Source organism: Chiloscyllium plagiosum, unplaced genomic scaffold (genome assembly GCF_037043375.1).
Source record: "Chiloscyllium plagiosum isolate Xiang-an unplaced genomic scaffold, Cpla_swu_hap1 HiC_scaffold_32, whole genome shotgun sequence".
Taxonomy (NCBI): domain Eukaryota; kingdom Metazoa; phylum Chordata; class Chondrichthyes; order Orectolobiformes; family Hemiscylliidae; genus Chiloscyllium; species Chiloscyllium plagiosum.
The window spans coordinates 38,253,350-38,278,662 of record NW_028270170.1 but is presented as its reverse complement, the minus strand read 5'-3'; the positions used below and the strand labels follow the sequence as shown (position 1 = coordinate 38,278,662).

The 25,313-nt window shown below is 41.0% G+C and overlaps 1 protein-coding gene across 1 annotated transcript in view; it reads right to left on the bottom strand.

Moving 5' to 3' along the window:
• LOC122540010 (unconventional myosin-Id) overlaps window positions 1-25,313 on the bottom strand; it is a 533,316-nt gene that overhangs the window by 364,741 nt on the left and 143,262 nt on the right. The window contains exons 12-13 of the mRNA XM_043675298.2: window positions 1,587-1,657; window positions 1,124-1,198 (exon numbers count right to left, since the gene is read on the bottom strand). Coding sequence (XP_043531233.2) covers window positions 1,124-1,198; window positions 1,587-1,657 — 146 coding nt within the window. The remainder of the gene's footprint in view (window positions 1-1,123; window positions 1,199-1,586; window positions 1,658-25,313) is intronic.

The window sequence follows — 25,313 nt, the reverse complement described above, 5'->3', positions numbered from 1 at the left end:
TACTGAATAAATTGTACAAATGGTTAAATACTGAATAAATTAATATTAAATTGTTATAATGAAATCTTAAAGAGCTTCAAATGTTAATCTTTCCCTCTCCATAGCCTTCTCTACTCTTCCAGTCACGACCGTCTGACATCATCCCTGTGATCCTAGCAATGTGTTCCTTTCCTGCCACCACTGGCACCATTGCTTCCGCGTCACCACCTCCAACGCCTGACCTCAACCGGTGGGTCCTGGCTCTGAATTGACCAATGATGTCATGACTCATCTTCCGATGCCACCATTCGAGATGGAGTGGGGATGGAGATACATGAGGCCCTGACCTTCCACAGGTGGTGGTAACCCCAGGGCAAACAAAACTAAAAAGGTGACCAAACTACCGAGCCGGAAAGTGAACGACGGAGCTGTGGGGATGCGGCTGGATCTGCTGCATGAGCCCATGAGCAATTGAGCCCTGTGCTCAGTTACCATTAAAGAGCGAGAATTATGAAAATATGTGGCCAACCTCAGAAAGCTGTTTTCTTCAGGTGAAATTATGCTGTTTCAGTAGGAAAAACCATCTTTGTTAATGGTACAAAGTAAATTAATCAATTGATATAATTTCACAGTGAACCAGTCAATTCCAGTGGGTGATTTTGTTACTCTGCTCCTGATACACAAAATGAAACCAGTACAAATATAAATGAACATTGTTCAATAATAAAAAGCATACAGATTAATATGTAGCTGCCCTCTGTGTTAACTTCACACTATATTTGTGAAATATTTGTCCATGTGTGAACATTTCTTTTTCTGTGGCATTTTTTATTTCGGTTTAACAGAATCCTCAATTTTACATCATATTCTCGACTGAAAGTTATCAAGAAGACAGTTGTAAACCTTCATTCATTGATTAGAAAATATGTTTGCAATATTAAACAATGATTTATGCAAAGCTTGGGCTCAATATATGACGCAATACTGTCTCTAGCTGCAGTAATTTAAGTGTGAAATGTGTATGAAAAAGTCAAGCAAGTGACAAAGCAATTTCAGATGAATTGTCATGATCAGATAACTTCAGGAAGAAAGACTTTTTTTTAAACCTCTTTTTAAAATCAATAAATTATTTCCACACACCTACCTGTTATACATTAGTCGCTTGAAGTCCTGGAATAGAGTATCCTTGTTTTTGTCAATGAAGCCAATCACAGAATATCTTCATAGAGAAAAAATTTTTTTTTATGAAAATGTCAAAATGTCAAGCACTTATTTCATCCACCCTGCCCCACGGTCATGATGCCTTAAGTATAATCATTAGAAACCTCCATCGTTTTGAAGGATGAAAGAGATAGGTTGGCTAAGAGATTCAGAAAGAATTCCAGAGCCTAGCTTCTAGTTGCATGCATACTTGTGTCAGCCATGATGGACTGAGCTGACAATCATGTATATTACGCTTGCTATGCCCACTTTGTTGGCACTCAGAGTGTTGGCCCCAAGAACTAGAGATTAATATTTTATCAGAGTTGCTATAGGAAATAGAAAGGGGAACAATGGTTGGTAGACTAGGGGAAGGATAATTTCAACACTTTCACTTTCAAACTTACACAACATGCCCAGCGTAGTGCTTAATGCGAAAATCTCGATCAAAGTCCAGGGTTTTATCAGTTGCACAAAGCTGAAACAAAGCAAAATAACATCACATGTTAGTGACCATTTGTCATTCTTGACAATAGTCTGCTAACCACTGCACAAAGATAGTATTAGAGTACTTAACAATTGCATGAGGATTACTTCTAGTAGCAAATTTTGGTATTAATTTCAAGTTCTGGTCTGGTTGCATCAGAGGGTGTGATCAGCTGATTATTTTACCAAATAAGTTTGTCTACAATTAATTTAGTTCAATAAGGCAATTGTTAGTGGTGATCAATTATTCAGACAATGGCTTCTGATCAACAGGCAAAAAGGTTGCTTTTGTTACCAATTTAAAAGTGACATAATCCATGATTTATTGTGAAATGGATACAAGATTGTTAATGTTTTAGCATCTCTCCAGAAAAGACTGGATGCGCATGAGAGATTTTGGTTATTGTTGTGTAAACAGACTAATTATACACCAGGATGGGGTCCCATCAAATTTGATGTGCTCATGACTTCAAATGGATCAATGTTGGCAGAGTATTAATTAGATACCTGGAGGGAAGAATGGTTAATTCCAATCAGATGAAATTTAGCAATCAGATCAGTGTTTCAAGCAAATCTATGACAAAACAACAAGCAAGTTTTCCATATATGGTGTTTACTGATGGAAATTTCTTAAAAACAAAGACCACTCCTGAGGAAAAGGAACTGCTAATTGAGGATATTAAAATCCTAGTTGTTGAACATCTGAAAAATGCTTTTACAATACTGCGCAAAAGTATATTTTAAAGAGAAAGGAACACCTTTGGGCATGATGAGCATATTTTTTCACCAGTAGTCATCACATTACTTTATATTTCAGATGTATTATCTGATGTAACAAATAAATCTTTGCTCTTCTGAAAATAAATTCAACTTTTATAGCAAGGTACACACAGACCACAACAGACAATATATTGTTTCTGTTTCCACCTCACTGATATTTTAACTCCTGCTAACAGACTGTTCTTTTAAAACTGAGTTGGAATCTAAAATGAAGAGGTATATGTTAATCGAAAGGACATAATTTGCCATACTTTCGTACAGAGATTAACCAGAGAATGTACAGCAGAAACCTCCCCTGACATACAAGACACATTCCCTAGTCTGAAAAAGGGATGGTTCTGAAATAGAATGGGTTGTGAAAATGTTTCCATTCTTTCATAGGCATTCAGATACAAAAAAAATGATCTGTTGCAGGGAACATACTGCTCACTTTCAACAGAGATTTCCTTATTTTCAGTGTTAGAAACGTACGCCCCTTTTATGAGTCAACCCACAACAGCCTGAAGATCGATTGACAGCAGACAATGCTCCATGGACTGTATTTAAGAGCTGGATTCTTCTTCAGTTTGGAGTTGGCTTCTAGATAAGGAAAGAGTCCAGTAGGGAAAGGTAGAAGCTGGTGTTTGTGCTGAACTATGAATCTACAAAAAATCCTTTATAATGTTGGAATGCCTTTTGCTGCCTAATTCAACAAATGAATCAGAGGCTGATAACATTAATGGCCAATGATTAAAATAGCCATTTGGTAGACCAGAACTCAACTGTTGCTTAAGAAAATACATTCTATTGAAATTTCTTTTCTTGCATTCATCAAAATAATTCAGAAGGAGAAAATTAACATTTCTACTGCATAAGAAGTGTGCGCTGATTGGCATGCAGTCTACCTGGTAGAGGCATTACCATGGAGAATGAATGAGTTAATGATGACTGACAGTTAACAGTCAGGTTTTTGTTTAAAAAGTCAAACAAGGTGTGTTCACCCTGATTGGTCAGGACATCATCCTGAGAAAGTAACCTGCAAATACTGATCACCTAGTTCATTGACGTTAAAAATCAGTGCATTGCGTGTGCACGTTCTGTCTGTATATAATACACAGGGCCATGTTCTTTAATATGCAAAGTTTATAGTACACACAGCCAGATCTCACAGTGAGCCCAATTAACAATTCTAAGTTAGCTCTGCATGCAATTCGTCACAAGCTCAGGATCATCCTAGAGGGAGGGTCCAGGAAGACTGGAAAATATCTAAATGAACAGCTGCTTCAGAAGGCAGGGAGGCAGAAGACAGGCAATTATAGGCCAGTTTGCCTAACTTCTGCTTTTGCTAAGACTTTAGAGTCCATTATTAAGGATGAGATTGCAGACTATTTGGAAGCGCATGGTAAAATAGGGTTGAATCAGCACACTTTTGTCAAGGGGAGGTTATGCCTGAAGTCTATTAGGATTATTTGAGGAGGTAATGAATAAGTTAGACAAAACACATCCAGTGGACGTAATCTATTTGGATTTCTAGAAAGCCTTGACATGATGCTGTACAGGAGGTTGCTAATTAAGATGAAGAGTCCATGTGTTTGGATATATGTTCTAGCATGGATAGAAAATTGGCTGACTAGCAGAAGGCTGAGAGTGGGGATAAAGGTGTCTTTTTCAGGGTGGCAGCCAATAATTTGTGAAGTTCTTCAGGTCAGTGTTGGGATCACAACTATTCACATTGTACTTTAATGAGCTGGATGATGGAACTGAGGGCATTGTTGGTAGGTTTACAGTTGACACAAATGGGTGGAGAGACAGGTAGTGTTGAGGAAGCAGGGAAGGACTCAGACAGGTTAGGAGACTGGGGAAAGAAGATGGAATACAATGTGAAAAAGCTTGATGCACTTTGATGAGAAAAAGTGAGGTGCAGACTATTTGCTATATAGGGAAACACTTTGGAAATGCGATCACAAAGGGACTTAGGAGTCCTGGTTCAGGATTCTAAAGGTTAACATGCAGGTTTAATTGGCAATTGGAAGGTAAAGTGCAATGTTACCATTCATTTTGAGAGGACTAGAATCCAAATGCAGGGATTGGTTATCTGCATTTGGAATACTGCAACAAGTTTCAGACCCTGTATCGGGAAGGATGTGCTGGCCTTGAGGTGGTCCAAAGGAGGTTCATAACAATGATCTCGAGAATGGTCTGTTTGGTATGGGCAGTTAAGGATTGTTGGTCTGTACTCAATGGAGTTTAGAAGTTTTGGGGGCAGGGAGGGAGGGAATCTGATCAAAACTTTCAGAGTACCGAGAGGTCTGGTTAGAGTGGACATGGAGAAGTTGTTTCAATGAATAGGACAGACTAGGTCCCAAGGGCATAGACCCACAGTGATCAGACAATCGTTTAAAACTGAAATAACGAGAATTTCTTTAGCCAGAGGGTGGTGAATCTGTCAAACTCATTGCTGGATAAGGCTATAGAGGCCAAGTCATTGAGTGTCTTTAAGACAGAGATAGATCAGTTCTCGATTGGTAAGGGTATCAACGATCACAGGGAGAAGTCAGGAGAATGGGGTTGAGAAACTGATCAGCCATGATTGAATGACAGAGCAGACTCAATGGGCCAAATGGCCTAGCCCTGATCCTATATCTTATGTTTTATCCAGAAATATTGTCCAATTGCGAAATCACATCTATCGTTATACACTGTGCTGTCAATTTTGCAAGCAATTGTCCAATCAGTACCTTGCTTTTTGTGAAAAGATGAAGGGAATGCTGTTTGATACTTTCCAGCAGAGCTTGGGGCAAATGGCCGACATACCCAGCAACAAAGCCTGGCAGTTAACCTTGCGTAACCACATCATTAATTGGTGCGTTCTCCATGGTAATGCCTCTAACAACCAGAATCCACTTGCTAACTAATAATTAATTTGTGTTCATGCGCAGGATTACAAGATGATACTCTGATTGCATATATTTGTGAGATGTAATAGGTCATTACACAGCACCAATGACATTTTTATGCTTGACAATGACATTTTTGGATTTCTCAATGCAAGACAGAAAGGATATATTTATTTATATTTGCATTCACTGTCTGATATCTAACCCTAGCACCAACTAAATACCAAAATAGGCGTCCCTGCTACATTACACTTTTTTTTTAAAACAATGTAGAATTTGCCTGGTATCAAATTAGCACAAGTAATTGAGCATATGCCTGCACAAAGTACATTCAATGCAAATCAGGCTTTTGCAATCCTATAGGTTAGTTTAAACCATCCTAATAGAAGCTGAACCAGACTAAAAGAAAGCACATCCCAAGATGGATGCAGTCATTAATGCAAGTTTGTGTTAGTCGTGCCCATTGGAAAGTCTTCAAGGAAGTTCTTAAGCTTCTTTGTCATAATAGGCACTTTTGGAATTTTTTTTGCTATACTAAGAATCTGATCATTGGTATCAATGAAACTAGTAAATGGCTTGGTGTATTATTCAACGTTTATGGTGTACATGACCTGATTGAATAAGCTTCTTGTTGCTCTAAACCCATTTTCAATTATATAAATAAAGCTTTCAGCAAGAAACAACATGTAACACTTTGGCCTGTATTTTTTCAAAGGCCAGCCATTATTCAAGCATTTAAGGGTGTTTTACATGGGGACCTGCAGAATCCTACAGCAATCTGAAAGTGTTGTCATAAATTGAGTTTTTCACTGGGTGATTTGTCTACACCTTATGAACATCGCTGTTTAAATCAAAGGAATTCGAGAATTTGGAGGGTGCCAAATTAATGAAATTAACTACAAGTGTTATACAGAAGAGTTAGATGAATAAGTACACTTTCTAATTTCTGAGTAACTATTTAACATATGTACTTCACTCACCATCAACTACATATCATCTCACAAGGTCCTTACTTGATACCCCATCCCACTCCATCCCTAGCCCCAAACCTCAATTATCACCAGACTTGAACCAAATCCCAGACTGCCAAATAAACCTCAATTCTCTCAGACCTGACACCCATCCTCTCACCCACCTCACCTATCCTAAACACTACCTCACTTAACTGACCCCTGAGCACCCTACCCACTTGGCAGCCTACCCCCTACTTACCTGGCACTCTATTTTCCTATACCTCAACATCACACTGCTGTCAGCACCTTGAAATTTCAGATTATGCCAACGGACTGCTGTGAAAAAGGAGTATAGTTTACTTTCCTCTGACACATTTACACTATGAAATAACTCTCAGAATGCAAGTATGGTTTTGCATATCCAGAGCTGTCTAGAGAAATCTCAAACATGCAGCTCCTTATTTTGGTAACAAAAAAAAAAAGGCTGGTCTGGCAATCTGTATGACACTGCCACTCCTCAGAATCAAACCCATTTTTTAACCTACATGCCTTTTCAAACACTGCCCTGTGGTGCTGCTTCAGCAAGTGCACTGATCCACTGTGTATTGCAGTTTCCCATCCACTTGAAATGCTGAGCTGACTGCTTAGTTATGAAGTCTCCCTTGGGATTCAAAATCTAAATTCAATACCCTTAGAAGTAGAACACATCTTAAATAGGATTGTGGAAATCTTAAGAATCAGGCTGACTTTCGTCTATTATATTGAGAACTATACTAATTAAAAAGAAAATGGTTTATTCGGTGTCTGAACCAATTACAAATGCAAGCAGAAAAATTGAAAATTTTCAATTCTACAGGATGCTTTGACCTTACCTTAAACAAAATGAACAAGGGAAGACTTTAAGCAGCACACAACATGAAAAGTATAATTCACTTACTTTTAATAACTGCTCTCAATAAATGATGAAGTAATACAACTCCAAACTAAGCAGAGCACAAAATGTGCACGATTTGTTTTTAATGGGTTTTACCTTCAGCAGGCATCTTTACTTTGGCAAAAGAACTAAAGCCAGCAAAAGGAAAATTTGTTTCATACACCTTTAGTGATTACAGTCAGATGTCATCAGGCCATCCAAATGAGAAAATGATTCCACATGCTTCATTCTTTTCTCATCCATGTTATTTTGCATCAAAGTATGCTAATATTTTTATATATTACTGTTTTGCTACAGCTTAATGACAATCCATATCTCTTTACTGTTTAATGAAATCGGGTCCAGGAGACATTTAGATCTCTTCCATGTCTACCATAATTACTCACATTCCTATTTGTCAAATTAATTATATTCTGAACACCTACTAAAATTCATGGTAAATTTAATGACGTGTTTTAACAATTTAACTATAAAGATCGAAAAGATTTGTGAACAGAGTATAACCTTGCTGCAATCTTTATTAATCGTTATCCACTCGCTGTATTCATGGTCTATTGTTGTTGTTGTTTGGTTCCAATGTTCAGTTTTGAAATAGTCTTAAGTCTGGGACTTTCAGCATTTCAAACATTGAAAGAAATTAAACGAGTGCAATTGCTTTCTAGGTGGGTAGCCTATTAACAAGTGATGGGAAAGGTCATAAAGACAATAGGAAGTGGATAAAACTTACAAAACAAATCTTCAGAAAAAGTGTTGGTTCTTTTGAGAAATAAAAAGCAGAATAAAACTACTGCTTCTAATTAACATACCATATGGATGTGAATGTTGTCATAAGAACAAGGAAATTGGAGATAAATTAAAGGCAACAGAGACAGACAGAGACACGAACATCGAGACATAGTGAGACACAGTGTGAGGGAGCAAAAGATATATTGTACTTATTCGTACTGAGGAAGAATTAACTAAAGTGAGTTGATTTCAAAATCCACAGGAGGGTAGAGAGATCAGAAGATTTTATTTGCATGTTGATTTACTAGAACAAAACCTAATCCTCCAAGACCTAGCAATGAAGATAAATTTGGATTGTATTTCCAAAGGTAGAAAATTAAGGAGTGATCTAATTAAGATGCTTAAAATAGATTTGATGAGATTGCTACATGTTTTTATTATTCAAGGGCGAGGTGATGGCCTTGTGATATTATCACTGAACTGTTAATCAAGAGACCCGTAAAATATTTGGGGACCCAGTTCAAACCCTGCCATGGCAGATGGCGGAATTGGAATTTAATTTTTAAAACCAATCTCAAATTAAAAATCTAATGAGGACCATGAATCCATTGTCGATTGTTGGAAAAACTCATCTGGTTCACTAATGTCCTTTAGGAAGTGAAACTTCCATCCTTACCTGGTCTGGTCAATGCGTGAATCCAAACCCACAGCAACATGGTTGACTCTTAACTGCCCACTGGGAAACTAGGGGTGGGCAATAAATGATGACCTACGTCATCTTGCAAATGGATAAAGAAAAACAAGTTTTCAGTCCCTGCACAGTACTGAAATGGTTCTCAGAGCAAACAGTAATCTATATGATTGTGTCAAATGCAAAGTATTCCTTTTTATCCTTCTCTACCAACCAGTAGTGTTTACTACAGCTGACCACATCATCTTTCTCCAAACCATTTCAACTGGTGTACAGCTGAGTTTGGTTACATTCGTCGGGTCCAATTCTTATTTATTTAATTGTATCCAGAGTATCACTTAAAATGATAAATCAGGGCATAGTGATAATATCATTAGTTATTTCTCTAGTAAACTGATGACCCAGGCTAATAAGGATATGACAGCAGCTGGGAGTTTAAATTCTATCAAGAAAATAAACATATCTGACATATGGCTATGTTTCAGCTTTGGTGCTAATACACAATGATCATGACATGGTTAACTGATTGCAATAAAAAACCCATTTGGTTCACTACTGTCCTTTAATTAAAAAGATCCATAATCCTTACCCATTCCGGCCTACAAGTAAATGCAATACCACAGCAGTATGGTTGACTCTCAGCTTCCCCTGAAATGGCTTCACAAGTCACTCAGTTCACAAGTAATTAGACATATGTAATAATGGTCTTACTGGCGATGTCCACATCCCAAGAATAAGAAAGGAAAAATGGTTTTGCTTCCCACTCCCATACATTACCTCTGGTGCTCCACATGGATCTGTTGTTGAACCCCTCTCTATTTCTCATTTAGATGCTATTCCCCAGCAATACTGCAAAAGCATAACATTAGTTTCTAACAACAATGTGCGCTGCACCCAACACACCTTTCAACTCCTCCACCATTGCTAAATGATCAGATTGCTCATCAGACAAATAGTAAATTGAAAATTTTATCAGTAACCTATTGACTTAACTGAAGACCTAGTTTTCAGTTCAAACTCCATCAGTCTGTGGAAACTGTCTGAGACTAAACCAGAATATGCATAACAATGGGTCCTAGTGACCTTGTGATGAGCTTTCAATAGTGCAGCTACCTATCCTATCTCTCATTCAGAACATTTTCATCTCTGCAAATATAATTATTCAAATTCATCCCTGCCTCAGCTCATATGCTGAAAATCTCTTTCATCCCTTTGTTACCTTCAAACTGGATGATTCCAATGAACTCATGACTTGTCAGCCAGAGTATATATATCTTGTGTGGACTGAAGATTATTCAAATTCTGTTCTTATGTCCTTACTGAAAGATTAAGACCAGTTCACTGATAACATCATGTGCACTGACTCTCAGTCTAGCAACACCGCAATGTTTAAAATTCTCATCCACATTTCAAATCCTTCCATGGCTCCCTTGCTCCATTTCTCAAATCTGCTTCAAGCCCACAGCCTTCTGCAATATCTCTGCTTGAGAGATTCTGGCCTCCTTAGCATTCCAGTTTTGAGTACTCCTCCAGTAATGGCTGTGCCTCAGTTGGGTAGGTCCCAAGCCCTGGAGTTCCCTTCCTAAACCTCTTCAATTCTATATCATTTGTCCTTCATGAATGCTCCTTAAAACTCTCTCTTTGTTCAAGTATCTGTCATGGCATCCACCTTTGTACCTCAGTATCTTGTCTTGCTTTGTAATGTTTCAGTGAAGAATTTGGAACATTTTGTATTTATATACTTTAATATAATAATATAATTACATACCATAATATAAGTTGTTGTTGTCAAAGAAACCCATTTCCTCTGCTATGGGGAAATCAATTACAAAGGGACTTGTATTAAGATTACAGGCTGGGTAAGAATGAAATTAGGAAGCAGTGCTAAAAGTGTGTTAAAAATATCTTGTTGAGTTAGTGGGCATAGATCTGGTAAATGAAGCATAATATGGGAAAATGTGAAATTGTCCATTTTGTCAGGAAGAATTTTTTTAAAATTAAACTCGTCATGGACCAGACCAGACCCCCTCAAAACATTTCAAGAAAATAGCCCAGACCCCAACTTTGCTAGTTATTTTAAGCAGGTGTAACACTGATATTCCAGGAGTGATGCAATTGGTCAAACCACATGGTTTTTAAACAAACCAAATTTATTTACAAGATCACCAAATGAAACACAAAAATAGAACAGAATACCAAATAACTTAACCTATCTGAAAACCCAACAGACTATCAACTTAATGATGCTGTTCCCAAGATTTGCAACAATCCCCATAAACATCCCTTGGCCCAAAAGATAAAATCAAACACAAGGTCGTACAGGAGAGAAGTTAGAGAGAGGGTCAGCATAAGATGTACTTCTTTGGGTCAATCAGCTTCACAACTGCATGACTGCTTTCAGAGAAGTAGCCAGCTAAAGCCAAACCAGAGAAAAGCTGAGCTGGGCAAACTAGCAGTTCCCTTTCATTATACAAGAGCTTTTTTTCCCTAAAAAGCTAAAAGCATTTTGCCTGAGGCAGTACCTGTTCGTTATAGTCAAATTGGCCCAAAAACCCTTCAAACTTAGACTTTTCAGAATCTGTGTCTTTTACAACCTCCAAAAAACAAACCAAGTCAACAAAACCTTGTTAGTGGAGCAATATCATCACAAACTTAAAAAAAAACTTTTAAAAATTAAATGATAAAAGAGATTGCAGAATGACCCAAGTGTCCTCATGCATGAATCACAAAAGGTGAAAAGGTGACACATGTAGGACAACACTGAGGAAGGATAATAGAATGTTATTGCTTATGAGGATATTGTACAAAGGTAGGGACAGTATTAGTGATACTAGGCAGTAGTAAGACCACAACAGATCAGGCAGCATCCGAGGAGCAGGAAAACCAACGTTTTGAGTGAAAACCCATCATCAGGAATGAGGCTGGGAGCCTCAGGGGAGGAGATGCTGCCTGACGTGCTGTGTTTTTCCAGCACCACTCTAATCTTGACTCTGATCTCCAGCATCTGCAGTACCCAATTCTGCCTAGTAGTAAGACCACTTCTGAAATACTGTACTGTATCGAACTCCTTACTTAAGGAAGGATGTAAAATATATTGAAAGCAGTTCCAGGAAATTTGTTAGACTAAGACCTACAGTGGATGGTTGTCTTATGAGGAAAGGTTGGACAAGCTAGGCTTGTACCCGCTGGAGTGAAAGAGGTAAGTTGATTGAAACAGATAAGGTCCTGAGATCTTGACAGGCTGCATGTGGGAAAAGGTGTTGTTCTTGTGGGGGAATCTAGAACTTGGTCACTGTTTAAAACTAAAGGGTTGCCCATTTAAAACAGATGAAACTGTGTTTTTTTTTCCCCCCTTTGTAAGTGCCAAGAGACTTTGGAAATCTCTTCACTAAAAGTTAGTGGAAGTAGAGTCCATAACATTAAGACAGATGTCAACAGATTCTTGATAATTGTAATAAGCAAGAGAATGAAAGGTAATCAGGAGTAGACAGAAATTGAGTGATGTGGTTAGCCATCATCTTATTGAATAAAGGAGCAGGCACAAGGACTGAGTTCTTCCGTTCCTCATTCATATATTTATATTTTCAAATGGTCTTCTCACTCAAGGAACTGTGGCTGCTGGAACAATTGGAACTTGCAAGACTGAATTTTTTTTTATTATTAGTTAAGGGTATCAATAGATATAGAATTAAGAACGGTAAATGGGAGTTGAAGGACTCTACCAGCCCATATCCAAATGTTGCAAGACCCGGACACCATCCTGGTTTGGGCTGACAAGTAGCAAGTAACATCTGTGCTACACAAGTAACATCTGTGCTACACAAGTGCCAGGCAATGAGCATTTCTATCCACCACTCACAAGGCAGGAGTGTCAGGAAAACTCCCCACATTCTTGGATGAGTGTAGATACAACAACACAAGATGCTTGACCCCATCCAGAACAAAGCAGCTACTTTGCTGGGTGACACTACACCCACAAACATTTACTTTTTCCAGCATTGCTCAGTAGGAATAACAAGATGCATGGCAGAAACTTACCAAAGATCCTTAGACAGTGCCTTCCAAGCCCACAACTACTACCTTGATCATCAAGGAGGTGAAGGGCAGCAGATACTGGAGTACATCACCATTCCAAGTTTTCCAACAAACCATTCATCCTGACTTGGAGATATATCACTGTTCCTTTAATGTCATTGGATCAAAATCCTGGCTCTCCCCCACCCCCTAACATGACAATGGTGCACCTACACCAAACAGACTGCATTGGTCCAACAGAGCAGTTCACCACCACCTTCTCAAAGACAATTAGATATGGGTAATAAATGCTAGCCAAACCAATGAAGGCCACATCCTCGGAATGATTTAAAAAAAAATCAAACTAAATAGCAAACTAGGCTTGTAGAGCAAGTGGCATTGTCTTGTTCCTTTGCTATTAGGAGTCATTAATATTGAAAACAGAACCAGGAAATAAAGAGAACTAATCCAGTATTGAGAAGACAGCAGATACCCTTGTTACAGGGAGACATTTCTCTCCTCAAATGCAGCAGATCCAGGTCAATGCAGGTTCACTTATCATTCTTAGATTCCTCTTCTGACAAAGTTTGGTAAATATGCACTGGATTAAGCTTAAATTACAGAACAAAGTCAAAAATCACATGACGCTGGGTTATAGCCCAACAAGTTTAATTGAAACCACAAATCTTCAGAGCCCCTGTTCCTTCCTCAGGCAGGTAGTCAATTCAAAGCCACGCACCAACTGGAGGAAGAGCGCCTCATTTTGCACCTCGGGACTCTACAACCACACGGCATCAACGTCAACTTCACCAGTTTCTATATCTCCCTTCCGCCCACCTCGTCCCAATTCCAACACTCCAACTTGGCACTACTCTCTTGACCTGTCCATCTTCCTTCACACCTATCGCTCAACCTTCCCTACCAACCTATCACGATTGCCTCCCACCTGCATTGACCTATTGTATTGCCACCTACCTTCCCCCCAGCACCAACCCCCACACCCTTTTTATCTCTCAGCCCTCTTCCCCCTCCACATTCCTGATGAAAAGCTTAGACCCGAAGTATTGACTCTCCTGCTCCTCAATGCTGCCTGACCTGCTGTGCTTTTCCAGTGCCACGCTTTTTGAATCTGACTCTCCAGCATCTGCAGTCCTCACTTTCTCAAATAAATGTAACCAAATCTAATCATCATACATGGAACCTCATACCTTCGTGTTTTGTGAAAAGCAGGTGCTAGGTAGAAAAGAAAAAAATAAATCAGGACCACAGTGGGGAAGGACAGTGAAGAAACAGTTAAAGAGACCAAGAATTGAACTAAAAATGGAATAATAATAAATTGAAGAATAACTACAACACTGGCCTCTGTCAATGCGGATAATTGTCCAGGTATATTCTATGCACAAAATGCAGGACAAATCTAACCCAGCAAATTACAGCCCTATCAGTCTACTCTTAGTCAAAGTGAAAAAAGGGGATGTTGATAATACTTCCCAGCAATAATTTGTAACAGCCTGGTAAATGATGTTCAGCTTGGGTCCTGCCAGGGCCATTGAACTCCTGACCTCATTACAGCTTTGGATCAAACATGAATATGAGCTCCAGAGATGAGGGGAGAGTAATTGCCCTTGACATCAAGAAGCATTGGAATGACTGCTGCACCAAGGAGACATAATAAAACTGGAGAATCAGGGAAACTCTCTTAGGTAAAGTGATTCTTGGCACAAATACTTTTTGTCACTGGTGGTCAATCATCTCAATTCCAGGACTTCACTGAAGAAGTTCCTCAGAGTAATGTCTTAAGCTTAACCATCTTCAGCATCTTAACTTCTTTATCTGATCAGAAGTGGAGATAATCATTGATGATTACCACAATATTCACCAGTCCTCAGATATAGAAGCAATACCTGGACAACACAAGCTTGGGTTAATATGTGGCTCGTAACATTTAGGCCACACAAGCATCAGACAATGACCATATATCATTTTCCTCCTGACATTCAATGGAATTTCTGTCACTAATTCCCCTATCAACATAATTTAAAGTTGCCATTGACCAGATACAGAACTAGAACAGCCAAATAAATATGTTGACTGCAAAAGCCAGTCAGAGACCATAATGCTGTAAGCAATAACTCTATTCCCGACACCTCAATGTCTATTTACATTTTACAAGGCAGAAGATGGGTGTCTGATGGAACACTCACTACATGCATGGATGAGTGGAGATTTAACAGAACTAAAGCAGCTCAACACCATCCAGGAGAAAGCAGTCTGCTGGGCTCACATCCATCCACCACCTTCAATAATGACTCCCTCACTACAAGTACACAGTGGTTATAATGCGCATCCCCTATAAGATGCACAATAGTAAGAACCCAGGCTCCTTCCAAACCAGTGATCACTACTACCTGGTAGGGCAACAGTGGCAGGCACAGGACTATGCTAGCACTTGCAATTCCTCTTTATGCTATGTTGCCATTCTTTTATTGCTGCTAGGTCAAAATCTTGGAACTTCCTCCCAAACAGCACTGGGGGTTTTTACATGCTCCATAAGGACTGCAGCATTTCAGATAGCATCTCACACCTTCTCAAGGGAGTTGGAGAAAGTCAATAAATGCTGACTATCCATGTACCTCACATCTCATGTACAAGTATAGTCATACAGCACAGAAATAGACCCTTCAGAACCTCACTCCATGCTGACCATAATCCCAAACTAAACTAGTTCCCACCTTTCTCCACTTGGCCTATTTCTTATTCATGCACTTTCCAAAATATCTTTTAAACCTTGTAACTGTACCAACATCCACCACTTCTCCTGAAGTTAATTCTACACATGAATTACTGTAATAAAAATATGCCCCTCATATCTTTCTTAAATCTTTCTCCTCTCACCTTAAAAATATGCCCCCAGTCTTGAAATCTCCTACCCTGGGTAAAGACACCTGCCATTCACCTTAATTACACCCCTCATGACTTTATAAACCTCTATAAGGTCACACCCCAACCCTCCTATGCTCCAGTGAAAGTCTCAGCCCGTCCAGCCTATTTTTATAACTCAAACCCTTCATTCCTGGTAACATCAGAGTAAATTCTTTCTGAACCCTCTCCAGCTTAATAATATCCTTCCTACAACAGGACAACCAAAACTTTACACAATACTCCTGAAGGGGACACACCAACATCCTATACAACTTCAACATGACTTCCCACATAAGGAAAAAATATTTGCAGTCCATTTTACAGAATTTAAATATTGATGTCCACATCTCATCAGGCTTACATTTATCTCAGTTGATTAATCAATTTATTATCAATCTTATTTTGAAACATCATTTAACATACGTCAGAGACAATTTAATCCCCAATCTGGTTTTACAACATAATGGTTTTAATTCATAAATTACTACTTTACATTTGCAAACACATTCTTCAATTTTCTTCTGGAGGTAGGACTTTTGGAATCCAGTTCAATGGGTCATTGTTATCTTCAAGTGGCTGTTTAATGAAATGGTACTTGTTAAAGATTATTGCCTGGGAGGTGGGCATCACAACCAAGCCCAGTTTAATTTTGGCTGGACATCAGTGTGTGCTAATCGCAATGGAAATCACAGAGTTGCTGTCGAGAATCACAACTGATTCCCCTCTCAGTCCGTTTGCAATATAGAAACATTTTTAGTACCTATAACTGGTCATTTAGTGCTACATATTATACCCCCGCTATCGGCAGTTAACAACACCCAAAAGCAATAGAAGAGCTAGTCTATTATTTTAATAATCCAATTACAGGAAAGCAAATGGACACTGAAAGCACAATATGCAAGTATTGTGCACAATCCACAAGTTATTTAATGTAGTATTGGTGCTATGGGTCATGATCCCTGTGAATACTTTTTTTCACAGGACATTTTTTTCCTAACTTAATGATATCCATATATTGCCTCTTATTTTGAGAGTCTCCCATCATTCCGAACCCAAAGCAATGATGAACACACTCCCAGCGCAAGACTCTGACAATGCAAATGTTTAATCAGCTTCATAGTGATTCACTACAGTGACTGAAGATGAACTCTCTAATCTGCTGTGGCTTATTAATTAATATCCATGATGGAATGAGTGTGATTACTGACGTACAAGGCTTGGGAATGGCCCAGTCAACCCTTCAAACCTCCTCTGCCATTTGTTACCAACATTGATGTGGTTGTGATCTCAACTCCACTTTACTTTGTCTTTCTCTTGCTCCATCCTGCCTATAAGCCTCAGCTTCTTTGTTGATCAAAACTCTGTGACTCAGCCTCCACTGCTCTTGTGGTAGAGAATTCCACCAACTAATAACCTCCACACACACAAAACAAATTCTCATCAGGACCTTTGGTATTTCAGTAAGATCACCTCTCGAGTTTCAAGGTGCGGCAGTCTCATGGCAAAACAACTGGTGCATTGTGATAATGTTACAGGATGAGTAATCCTGAGGCAAAGCCTGATTCTTTGGAAACAGATTCAAATCCACCAATGGTAACTGATTAACTTTAAATTCAATTGATAAAAATAAAATTTCTGGAATTGAATATCAGCAATGGCATCATAAAATCAGAAGAAAGGGAATAGGACATTCAGCCCATGAAGTCTTCTTGGCTCCTCAGACCACATCTCTGTTATGCTAATTCTGGCATGCAGATCACTCATCAGACGTGTCAAACCGGTTCTGAAGCAGGTGAAAACTGGCCGGCAGGAGTCACTTCTGCTCTCCAGGGCTGCTTTCAGCACACTCACCCTCACCTTGACCTCTTTCCACCTCACCCTCACCTTGACCTCTTTCCACCTCACCCTCACCTTAACCTCCCTCCACCTATCACATTTCCGACGCCCCTCCCCCAAGTCCCTCCTCCCTACCTTTTATCTTAGCCTGCTAGACAAACTTTCCTCATTCCTGAAGAAGGGCTTATGCCTGAAACGTCGTTTCTCCTGTTCCCTGGATGCTGCCTGACCTGCTGCGCTTTTCCAGCAACACATTTTCAGCTGCTTTCAGCACACTGTCTGGTGCATGTTTAAGGAGACGGCAACCGATGGGGACTCCATTAACTTAGAAGAGCACACACTGTCAGTGACTTGTAACATTAGTAAGTGCATTGACGATGTCACTGTGTGTGAGATCACTATTTCTTGCCCAATCAGAAGCTGTAGATGATGGTAAAGAGGCGTGCTGCTGCTGAGGACCCGTGATTCCGCCTTCAGAGCGGATGACAAAGCGGCCCTAACAACAGGGAGAAAGTGAGGACTGCAGCTGCTGGAGATTGGAGTCAATGAATGTGCTGTTGGAAAAGCACAGCTGGTCAGGCAGCATCCAAGAAGCAAGAGAATCGACATTTTGAGCATAAGCTCTTCATCAGGAATGAGGCTTGTGGCCCAAGGGGGCTGAGAATAAATGGGAGGAGGGAGTGGGAAGGTAGCTGGGAAGGCAATGGGTAGATTGAGGTGGGGGGTAGGTGATAGATCAGAGGAGAGAGTGGAATAGATAGGTGGGAAGGAAGATGGACAGGTCCAGAGGGCAGTGCCGAGTTAGAAGGTTGGATCTGGGATAAGGCGGGGGAGAGGAAATGAGGAAACTGATCAAATCCATATTAATCCAGGGTGATTGGAGGATCCCAAGGTGGAAGATGAGGCATTCTTCCTCCAGATGTTGGATGGTAAGGGTTTGACAGTGGAGGAGACCCAGGAACTGCATATCCTTGGGAGAGGGGGAGGGAGAGTTAAAGTGTTCAGCCATGGGGCGGTGGGGTTGTTTCGTGCGTGTCCTGTTTCTCCCCAATGTAGAGGAAACCACATCGGGAGCAACGGTACAGTAAATGATGTGTGTGGAAGTGGAGGGACATCTCTAACGGATGTGGAAGGCTCCTTTGGAGGGGTGGAGGGAGATATGGGTGCAGGTTTTGCAATTCTTGTGGTGGCAGGGGAAGGTGCTGGGAGGGGAGGGTGGGGGGTGGGTGGGCGAGCATGGATCTGAACCTGACAAGAGAGTCGCAGAGGAAATGTTCTTTATGGAATAGGGGTGGGGAGGGAAATATATCCTTGATGGTGGAGTCTGTTTGTAGATAGCAGAAATGGCAAAAGATGATGCAATATTATCTGGAAGTTGGGGTGGAAGGTGAGGGACCGGAGGCTCTGTCCTTGATGTGGTCGGAGGGGTGGGGTTCAAGGGCAGAGGTGCGGGAAGTAGATGAGATGCGCTGGAGGGCATCAACCACATGGGAAGGGAAATTGCAGTGTTTAATGGAGGCGGCCATCTGGTGTGTTCTATGGTGGAATTGCTCCTCCAGGGAGCAGATGCGTGGAGGCGGAGGAATTGAGTAAGAGATAGCATTTTACAGGAGGCAGGGTGGGAGGTGGTGTAGTCCAGGTACCTGTGGGAGTTGGTGGGTTTGTCGGAGATGTCCGTGTTGAGACGGTCACCATTAGGGGAGATGGAGAGGTCCAGGAAGAGAAGGGAGGTGTCTCAGATGGTCCAGGTGAACTTAAGGTTGGGGTGGAACGTATTAGTGAAGTTGGTGAACTGTTCAACCTCCTCATGGGAGCATGAGGTGGCAGCATTACAGACAGTCATCAATGTAGCGGAAGAAAAGGTGGCAAATGGTGCCAGTCTTGCTGCGGAAAATGGACTATTCCTCATACCTGACGAAGAGACAGGCATAGCTGGGGCCCGTGCAGGTGCCCATGGCTACCCCTTTGGCCTGGATGAAGTGGGAGGATTCAACGGAGAAACTATTGAGGGTGAGGACCAATTCAGCCAGACGAATGAGTGTGTCAGTGAAATTGTACAGGTGGGGATGATGGGAGAGGAAGGAGGACGACTTGGAGGCCTTCATCATGGCAGGTAGATGTGTATACGGTCTGGATGCCCACGGTGAATGAAAGGAGTTGGGAGCCAGGGAAAAGAAAGTCACGTAGGTGGGCTGTTCCTGGAACATGGGGGATAGGACAGTGTCAAGGCATGTGGAGATGAGTGCACTAGAGCAGGAGCAGGCTGAGATGATAGGTCAGCCAGGTTTGTGGATTTTGGGTAGAAGTTAGAACTGGGCGGTGCAGGGATCCCAGACTATGGGGTTGGAGGCTGTGGATGGGAGACCCTTGTGGTGATGAGGTTATGTATGGTCTGGGAGATGATGGTTTGGTGATGGGAGGTGAAATCATGATCAAGAGAGCAGTAGGAGGTGGTGTCCACGAGTTGGCACCTGTCTTCAGCAGTGTAGAGGTTGATGCACCAAACTACCACTGCACCCACCATGTCCACCGGTTTGATGGGTGAGAGGTTGAAGTGGGTGAGGGGGGTAGACAGCCTGAGGTAGTCAATGTCCCAGCTGCAGTTGGAAATAAAGAGATCAGGGGTGTGTAACAGGCCCTAACAACAGCGAGGGCCAATTTGTTCTGGGCCATCAAAGAAGCAAAAAGTGTGCAAACGCACAGAAAATACGCAGCCACTTTCAAGTCAGCGGTGATATGTAGAGCATGTGGATGAGTATTCAGGCCATCAACAACTACAAAACAGTATTGCCTGCTTGTGCTGGTGATGCCTCCCGGATGAGTTGAACAACTTCTCTGTATGGTTTGAGGCACAAAATGACATGGCAGTAAGGAAGACCATCCTTGCCTCCCAATGACCAGGTGCTGTGTCTTATCATGACTGACATGAAGGAAGCTCTATGCAGAGTCAACCCACGCGAAGCTGCTGGACCAGATAACATCCCTGGCAGAGTGCTCAGAGGATGCTGTGACGTACTGGTGGATATTCTCATGGACATTTTAACATCTCCCTGAGTTGCACTATAGTTACAGCTACCATCAAGCCATGCCAAAGACATCTTCAGTGTCCTGCCTCAACAACTACCGTCCTGTTGCGTTAACGCCATCACTATGAAATGTTTCGAGAGACACGTGATAAGGCAGATGAAGACCCTGCTGCCCCCTTTATTGGACACCCTGCAATTCGGGTATCATCCCAACCACTCAACAGATGATGCCATCTCCACCATCCTCCATCTGGCCCTCACCCAGATGGACAAGAAAGACACTTATGTCAGATTAGTGTTCATAGACTTTAATTCTGCATTTAACACTATCATTCCTCAGCACCTGATTGGAAAGCTGAGTCTGCTGGATTTGAATACCTCCTCCTGTAACTGGATGTAACATGGGCAAAATGAAAGAGATTGTTGTTGACTTCAGGAGGCCATGGAGCGGTCACTCTCTGCTGGACATCGACTATTAAAGAAGTCCAAAGGTTCACAAAGTAAAATAATTCCTCCTTGCCTTGGACTGAAGAGGCATCTGCCAGAGGAAGCATCCACCCTGCCCAGACCTTTACCCATTCTGTAGATCAGAATGAAAACCTGTCTTTTTTTCAAAACTCTGGTGCTCCCAAACTGTCTTCATACGATAGTCCTGTTATTCTGGGAATAGCTCTGGTGAGCCATGAAACTATCAAATTATTGTAAAAACCCATCTGGTTCATTAATGTCCTTCAGGAGAAGAAATCTGCCTTCTTTATTAGTCTGCCTAAATGTGACTCCAGACTGTCAGTAACACGATTGACTCTTAACAGCCCTCCAAAATGACCTAGCAGGCCACTTAAAGGATACACAAATTTTCAGCAACGCACACCTCCCATAAAGGAACAAATAAAAAAGAAACCATCTCCTTACAGCGGTACAGACTCTAAAGAATTGTGCTACTGATAACATTTCCTTCCAAAGTTCAACAGGACATTCAATGTTACTTGATCTTGAAATATAAAAAGAAATGTGTACAATACATTCTTAACTACCAGCAATCAGCTGCAGAATAACAGAACATGCCCGGCATCCTTTACTTTTTGAGAGGTAGTGCAATACCCCATTTCTCCTATTGCAGTGAAATCTAACTGAAGTATCATGATCTCATTTATCAGCAATGGTACTGAAAATTCTCTGCAACCTGGTCAAAGCTATATTTGTTGAGGAGAAAGTGCTGAATATTGGTCAGACAGGTTACAACAACAATTTCAGAGGCCTAGGGGGATTGGGTAACCTTTTCCTTGCACAGACAAAGATGAAGAAAATCATTTTCTTTCAAAAACAGAATTCCACAACCAAGACCTGCAGCAAAGGTTACATAAACGGATCTCTGGAAAATACAACACGCTTGCTTAAATCACCATGGACTTTTTAAAAAGCTGCAATTCATTCCAACCCCCATACACTGTGCAACAGCTCTTTCAACCTAAAAGAAAAACTGGGCCAGTAATAACTAGGCCAAACAATCCCAGTGTGTATACTGAGGGAAGAAAGTGCATACCACTGTGACAATCATTGTCCGGTTAGCATTGTACCAACCTCAGCAGAAAAAATGTGTTATGCAAGGTCAATCTGTTTATATCAGAATGTTGAGTATTTTTCATTGCTTTTCAAAATACTGACCTATTGTGCTGAGCCAAGTAGATAGGATGTAGATGGTTCATATGCTGTCTCAGATATTTTATTGGCTAACGTAGTGCCACTGTTTAAGAAAGGTGGTCAGGATAAGCCAGGGAACTACAGACCAGTGAGCCTAATGTCAGTGGTGGGCAAGTTGTTAGAGAGAGTGTTGAGGGAAAGGATATACATGTACTTGGAAAGGTACGGACTGATTAGGGATAGTCAAAATGGCTTTGTGCATTGGAAATCATGTCTCACAAACTGAGTTTTTTGAAGAAGTAATAAAGAGGATTGATGAGAGCTGAGACATAGATGTGATCTATGTGGACATCAGTAAGGCATTCGACATAGTTCCCCATGGGAGACTGGTTAGCAATGTTAGATCTCACGGAACACAGGGAGAACTAGCCATTTGGATACTGAAACTGGCTCAAAGGTAGAAGACGAGGGTTGTTTTTCAGACTGGAGGCCTGTGACCAGTAGAGTGCCACAAGGATCAGTGCTGTGTCCACTAATTTTCTTATTTATATAAACAATTTGGATCTGATCATATGAGGTATATTTAGTAAGTTTGCAGATGACACCAAAACTGGAGGTGTAGTGGACAGCGAAGTAGGTTACCTCAGATTACAACTGGATCTTGATCAGATGGGGTGAGAAATGGCAGAAGTAGTTTAATGTAGATAAATGCAAGGTGCTGCATTTTGGGAAAGCAAATCCTAGCAGGACTTATACACTTAATGGTAAGGTCCTAAGGAGTGTTGCTGAACAAAGAGACCTGGAGTGCAGGTTCATTGCTCCTTGAAAGTGGAGTCGCAGATAGAAAGGATAGTGAAGATGGTGTTTGGTATGCTTTCCTTTATTGGTCAGAGTATTGATACAGGAGTTAGAAGGTCATGTTGCAGTTGTACAGGACATTGGTTAGGCCACTGTTGGAATATTGCATGCAATTCTGGTCTTCTTCCTATCAGAAAGGTGTTGTGAAACTTAAAAAGGTTCAGAAAAGATTTACAAGGACGTTGCCAGGGTTGGAGGATTTGAGCTATAGGGGGAGGTTGAACAGGCTGGGGCTGTTTTCCCTGGAGCGTTGTAAGGTCACCCCTCAGCCTCCAGAGGTTTACAAAATTATGAGGGGCATGGATAGGATAAATAGACAAAGTCTTTTCCCTGGGGTGGGGGAGTCCAGAACTAGAGCGCATAGGTTTAGGGTGAGAGGGGAAAGATATAAGAGAGACCTAAGGGGCAATTGTTTCACGCAGAGGGTGGTACATGTATGAAATAAGCTGCCAGAGGAAGTGGTGGAGGCTAGTACAATTGCAACAATTAAAAGGCATTTGGATGGGTATATGAATAGGAAAAGTTTGGAGGGATATGGGCCGGGTGCTGGCAGGTGGGACTAGTTTGGGTTGGGATATCTGGTCGGCATGGACAGGTTGGACTGAAGAGTCTGTTTCCGTGCTGTACATTTCTATGACTCTAGTGCTCACAAGTAGTGGAGTGGAGCTATCGCAATTGGCAATCCATTTCAAATCTGATACCGTCTCAATTCAACAACCAAACAAGCAATGAATGAAACTAGATGGACCACCTGGTGTTAACCTAAGAACTGGGAATAACAGTAAACGAACACTGTCTATTCCACAAAGTTCTCCTGACTAACATCTGGGGAGCATTGTGTAAATATTGGGAGATCTGTGCCATAGCAAAATCAAGTAACAATCTGTCATAATCATATTCATCCTATCATACCTTACAGATCACGGTTTAACCAGAGTAACTCTGCCTTATTTAAAATGTAAACAAACCAAGGTAGTTCAATGGCAGTATTGTCAACCTGCGCATTCATCAAGACAACATCTTTTTCTCTCTCCAGAGTCCATTTGCCAATCATTCAATATTCTTTTCTCATACAAAAAACTGTCATTTTCTCTTTATCTTCTTGTAATTGCCCTGATAAATGAGGCAAGTCAGTCTTCGGCGAAGTGGATTTTTTTTTCCAACAATAGACAATATTTATAACATTTAGTTTTGCTGTTTGTGCACCAAGTCTAGTTGGACATTATTAGGGTATCCAACAAAGATGTAGGAGAATTAAAAATGGAGAGTGGGGGGGCGTGCGGTGGTTGTAAATATAGCTTTAAACCTGATGTCCACGCGAATCCAGTATGATCACTGGCTGGTCCTGCTGGCTACAGTTCTGATGGTTAATTCAGGTCCTCGTAGAGCAGCATTAATCTGATGTAGGGAAACGAAGGGGTTACTACAGCTTAAGGACATTATAGGGGCAGCACCAGGCCTACCAAAAATTGGGTGTCACAATGGAGGAGCAATATAGGGCTTCAGCAATTGCAAGCCAAAAGAAAGAAATGGTTCAGCTTTCCTGAAGAAGGGCTAATGCCCAAAACGTCGATTCTCCTGCTCCTTGGATGCTGCCTGACCTGCTGCGTAAAGAAACTACCTCTGACATCTGTCCTATATCTATCACCCCTCAATTTAAAGTTATGTCCTCTTGCTTTAGCCATCATCATCGGAGGAAAAATGCTCCCTCTGTCCAACTTATCTAACCCTCTGATTATCTTATGCATTTCAATTAAGTCACCTCTTAACCACCTTCTCTTTAACGAGGAATCTTAGAGATGTGCAGCATCTCTATCTTCGGTCCAACCAGATATCCTAAAGTAATCTAATCCCATTTGCTAGCACTTGGTTCATACCCCTCTAAACCTTTGCTACTCACATTAACATTTAAAAGGCATCTGAATGGGTAATTGTACCAGTCTCAAATGAGACACAGGCCTAGCCACCTTCATCAAAAACCTTCACCTCCACCATGAATTCAGAAGTAGAGATCTTGGCTAATGACTGCACAACGTTTGTGCCATTTGTGACTACTTCTATATTGATGCTGGCTATGTCCATATGCATATGCAACAAGACCTGAAAAACTTGACCATTTAAGTTGCAATGAGCATTTGTGCCACAGAAATACCAGGCAACATCATCTCCAACAACACAATACAACCATCTCCTTTTGACATCCAACAGCATTACTATTATTGAATTTATGCACTAACATCCTAGGCTTTACTATTAATCATATCGTGAAATTCATTGGCCATTAAAGTATGATGGTTACAAGAACAGATCACAGGCTAGGACCTCTGTGGCAAGTATCTAACTGTCCAAAGTCTGACCACCACGGCACATATTGAGAACATGATGGAATAC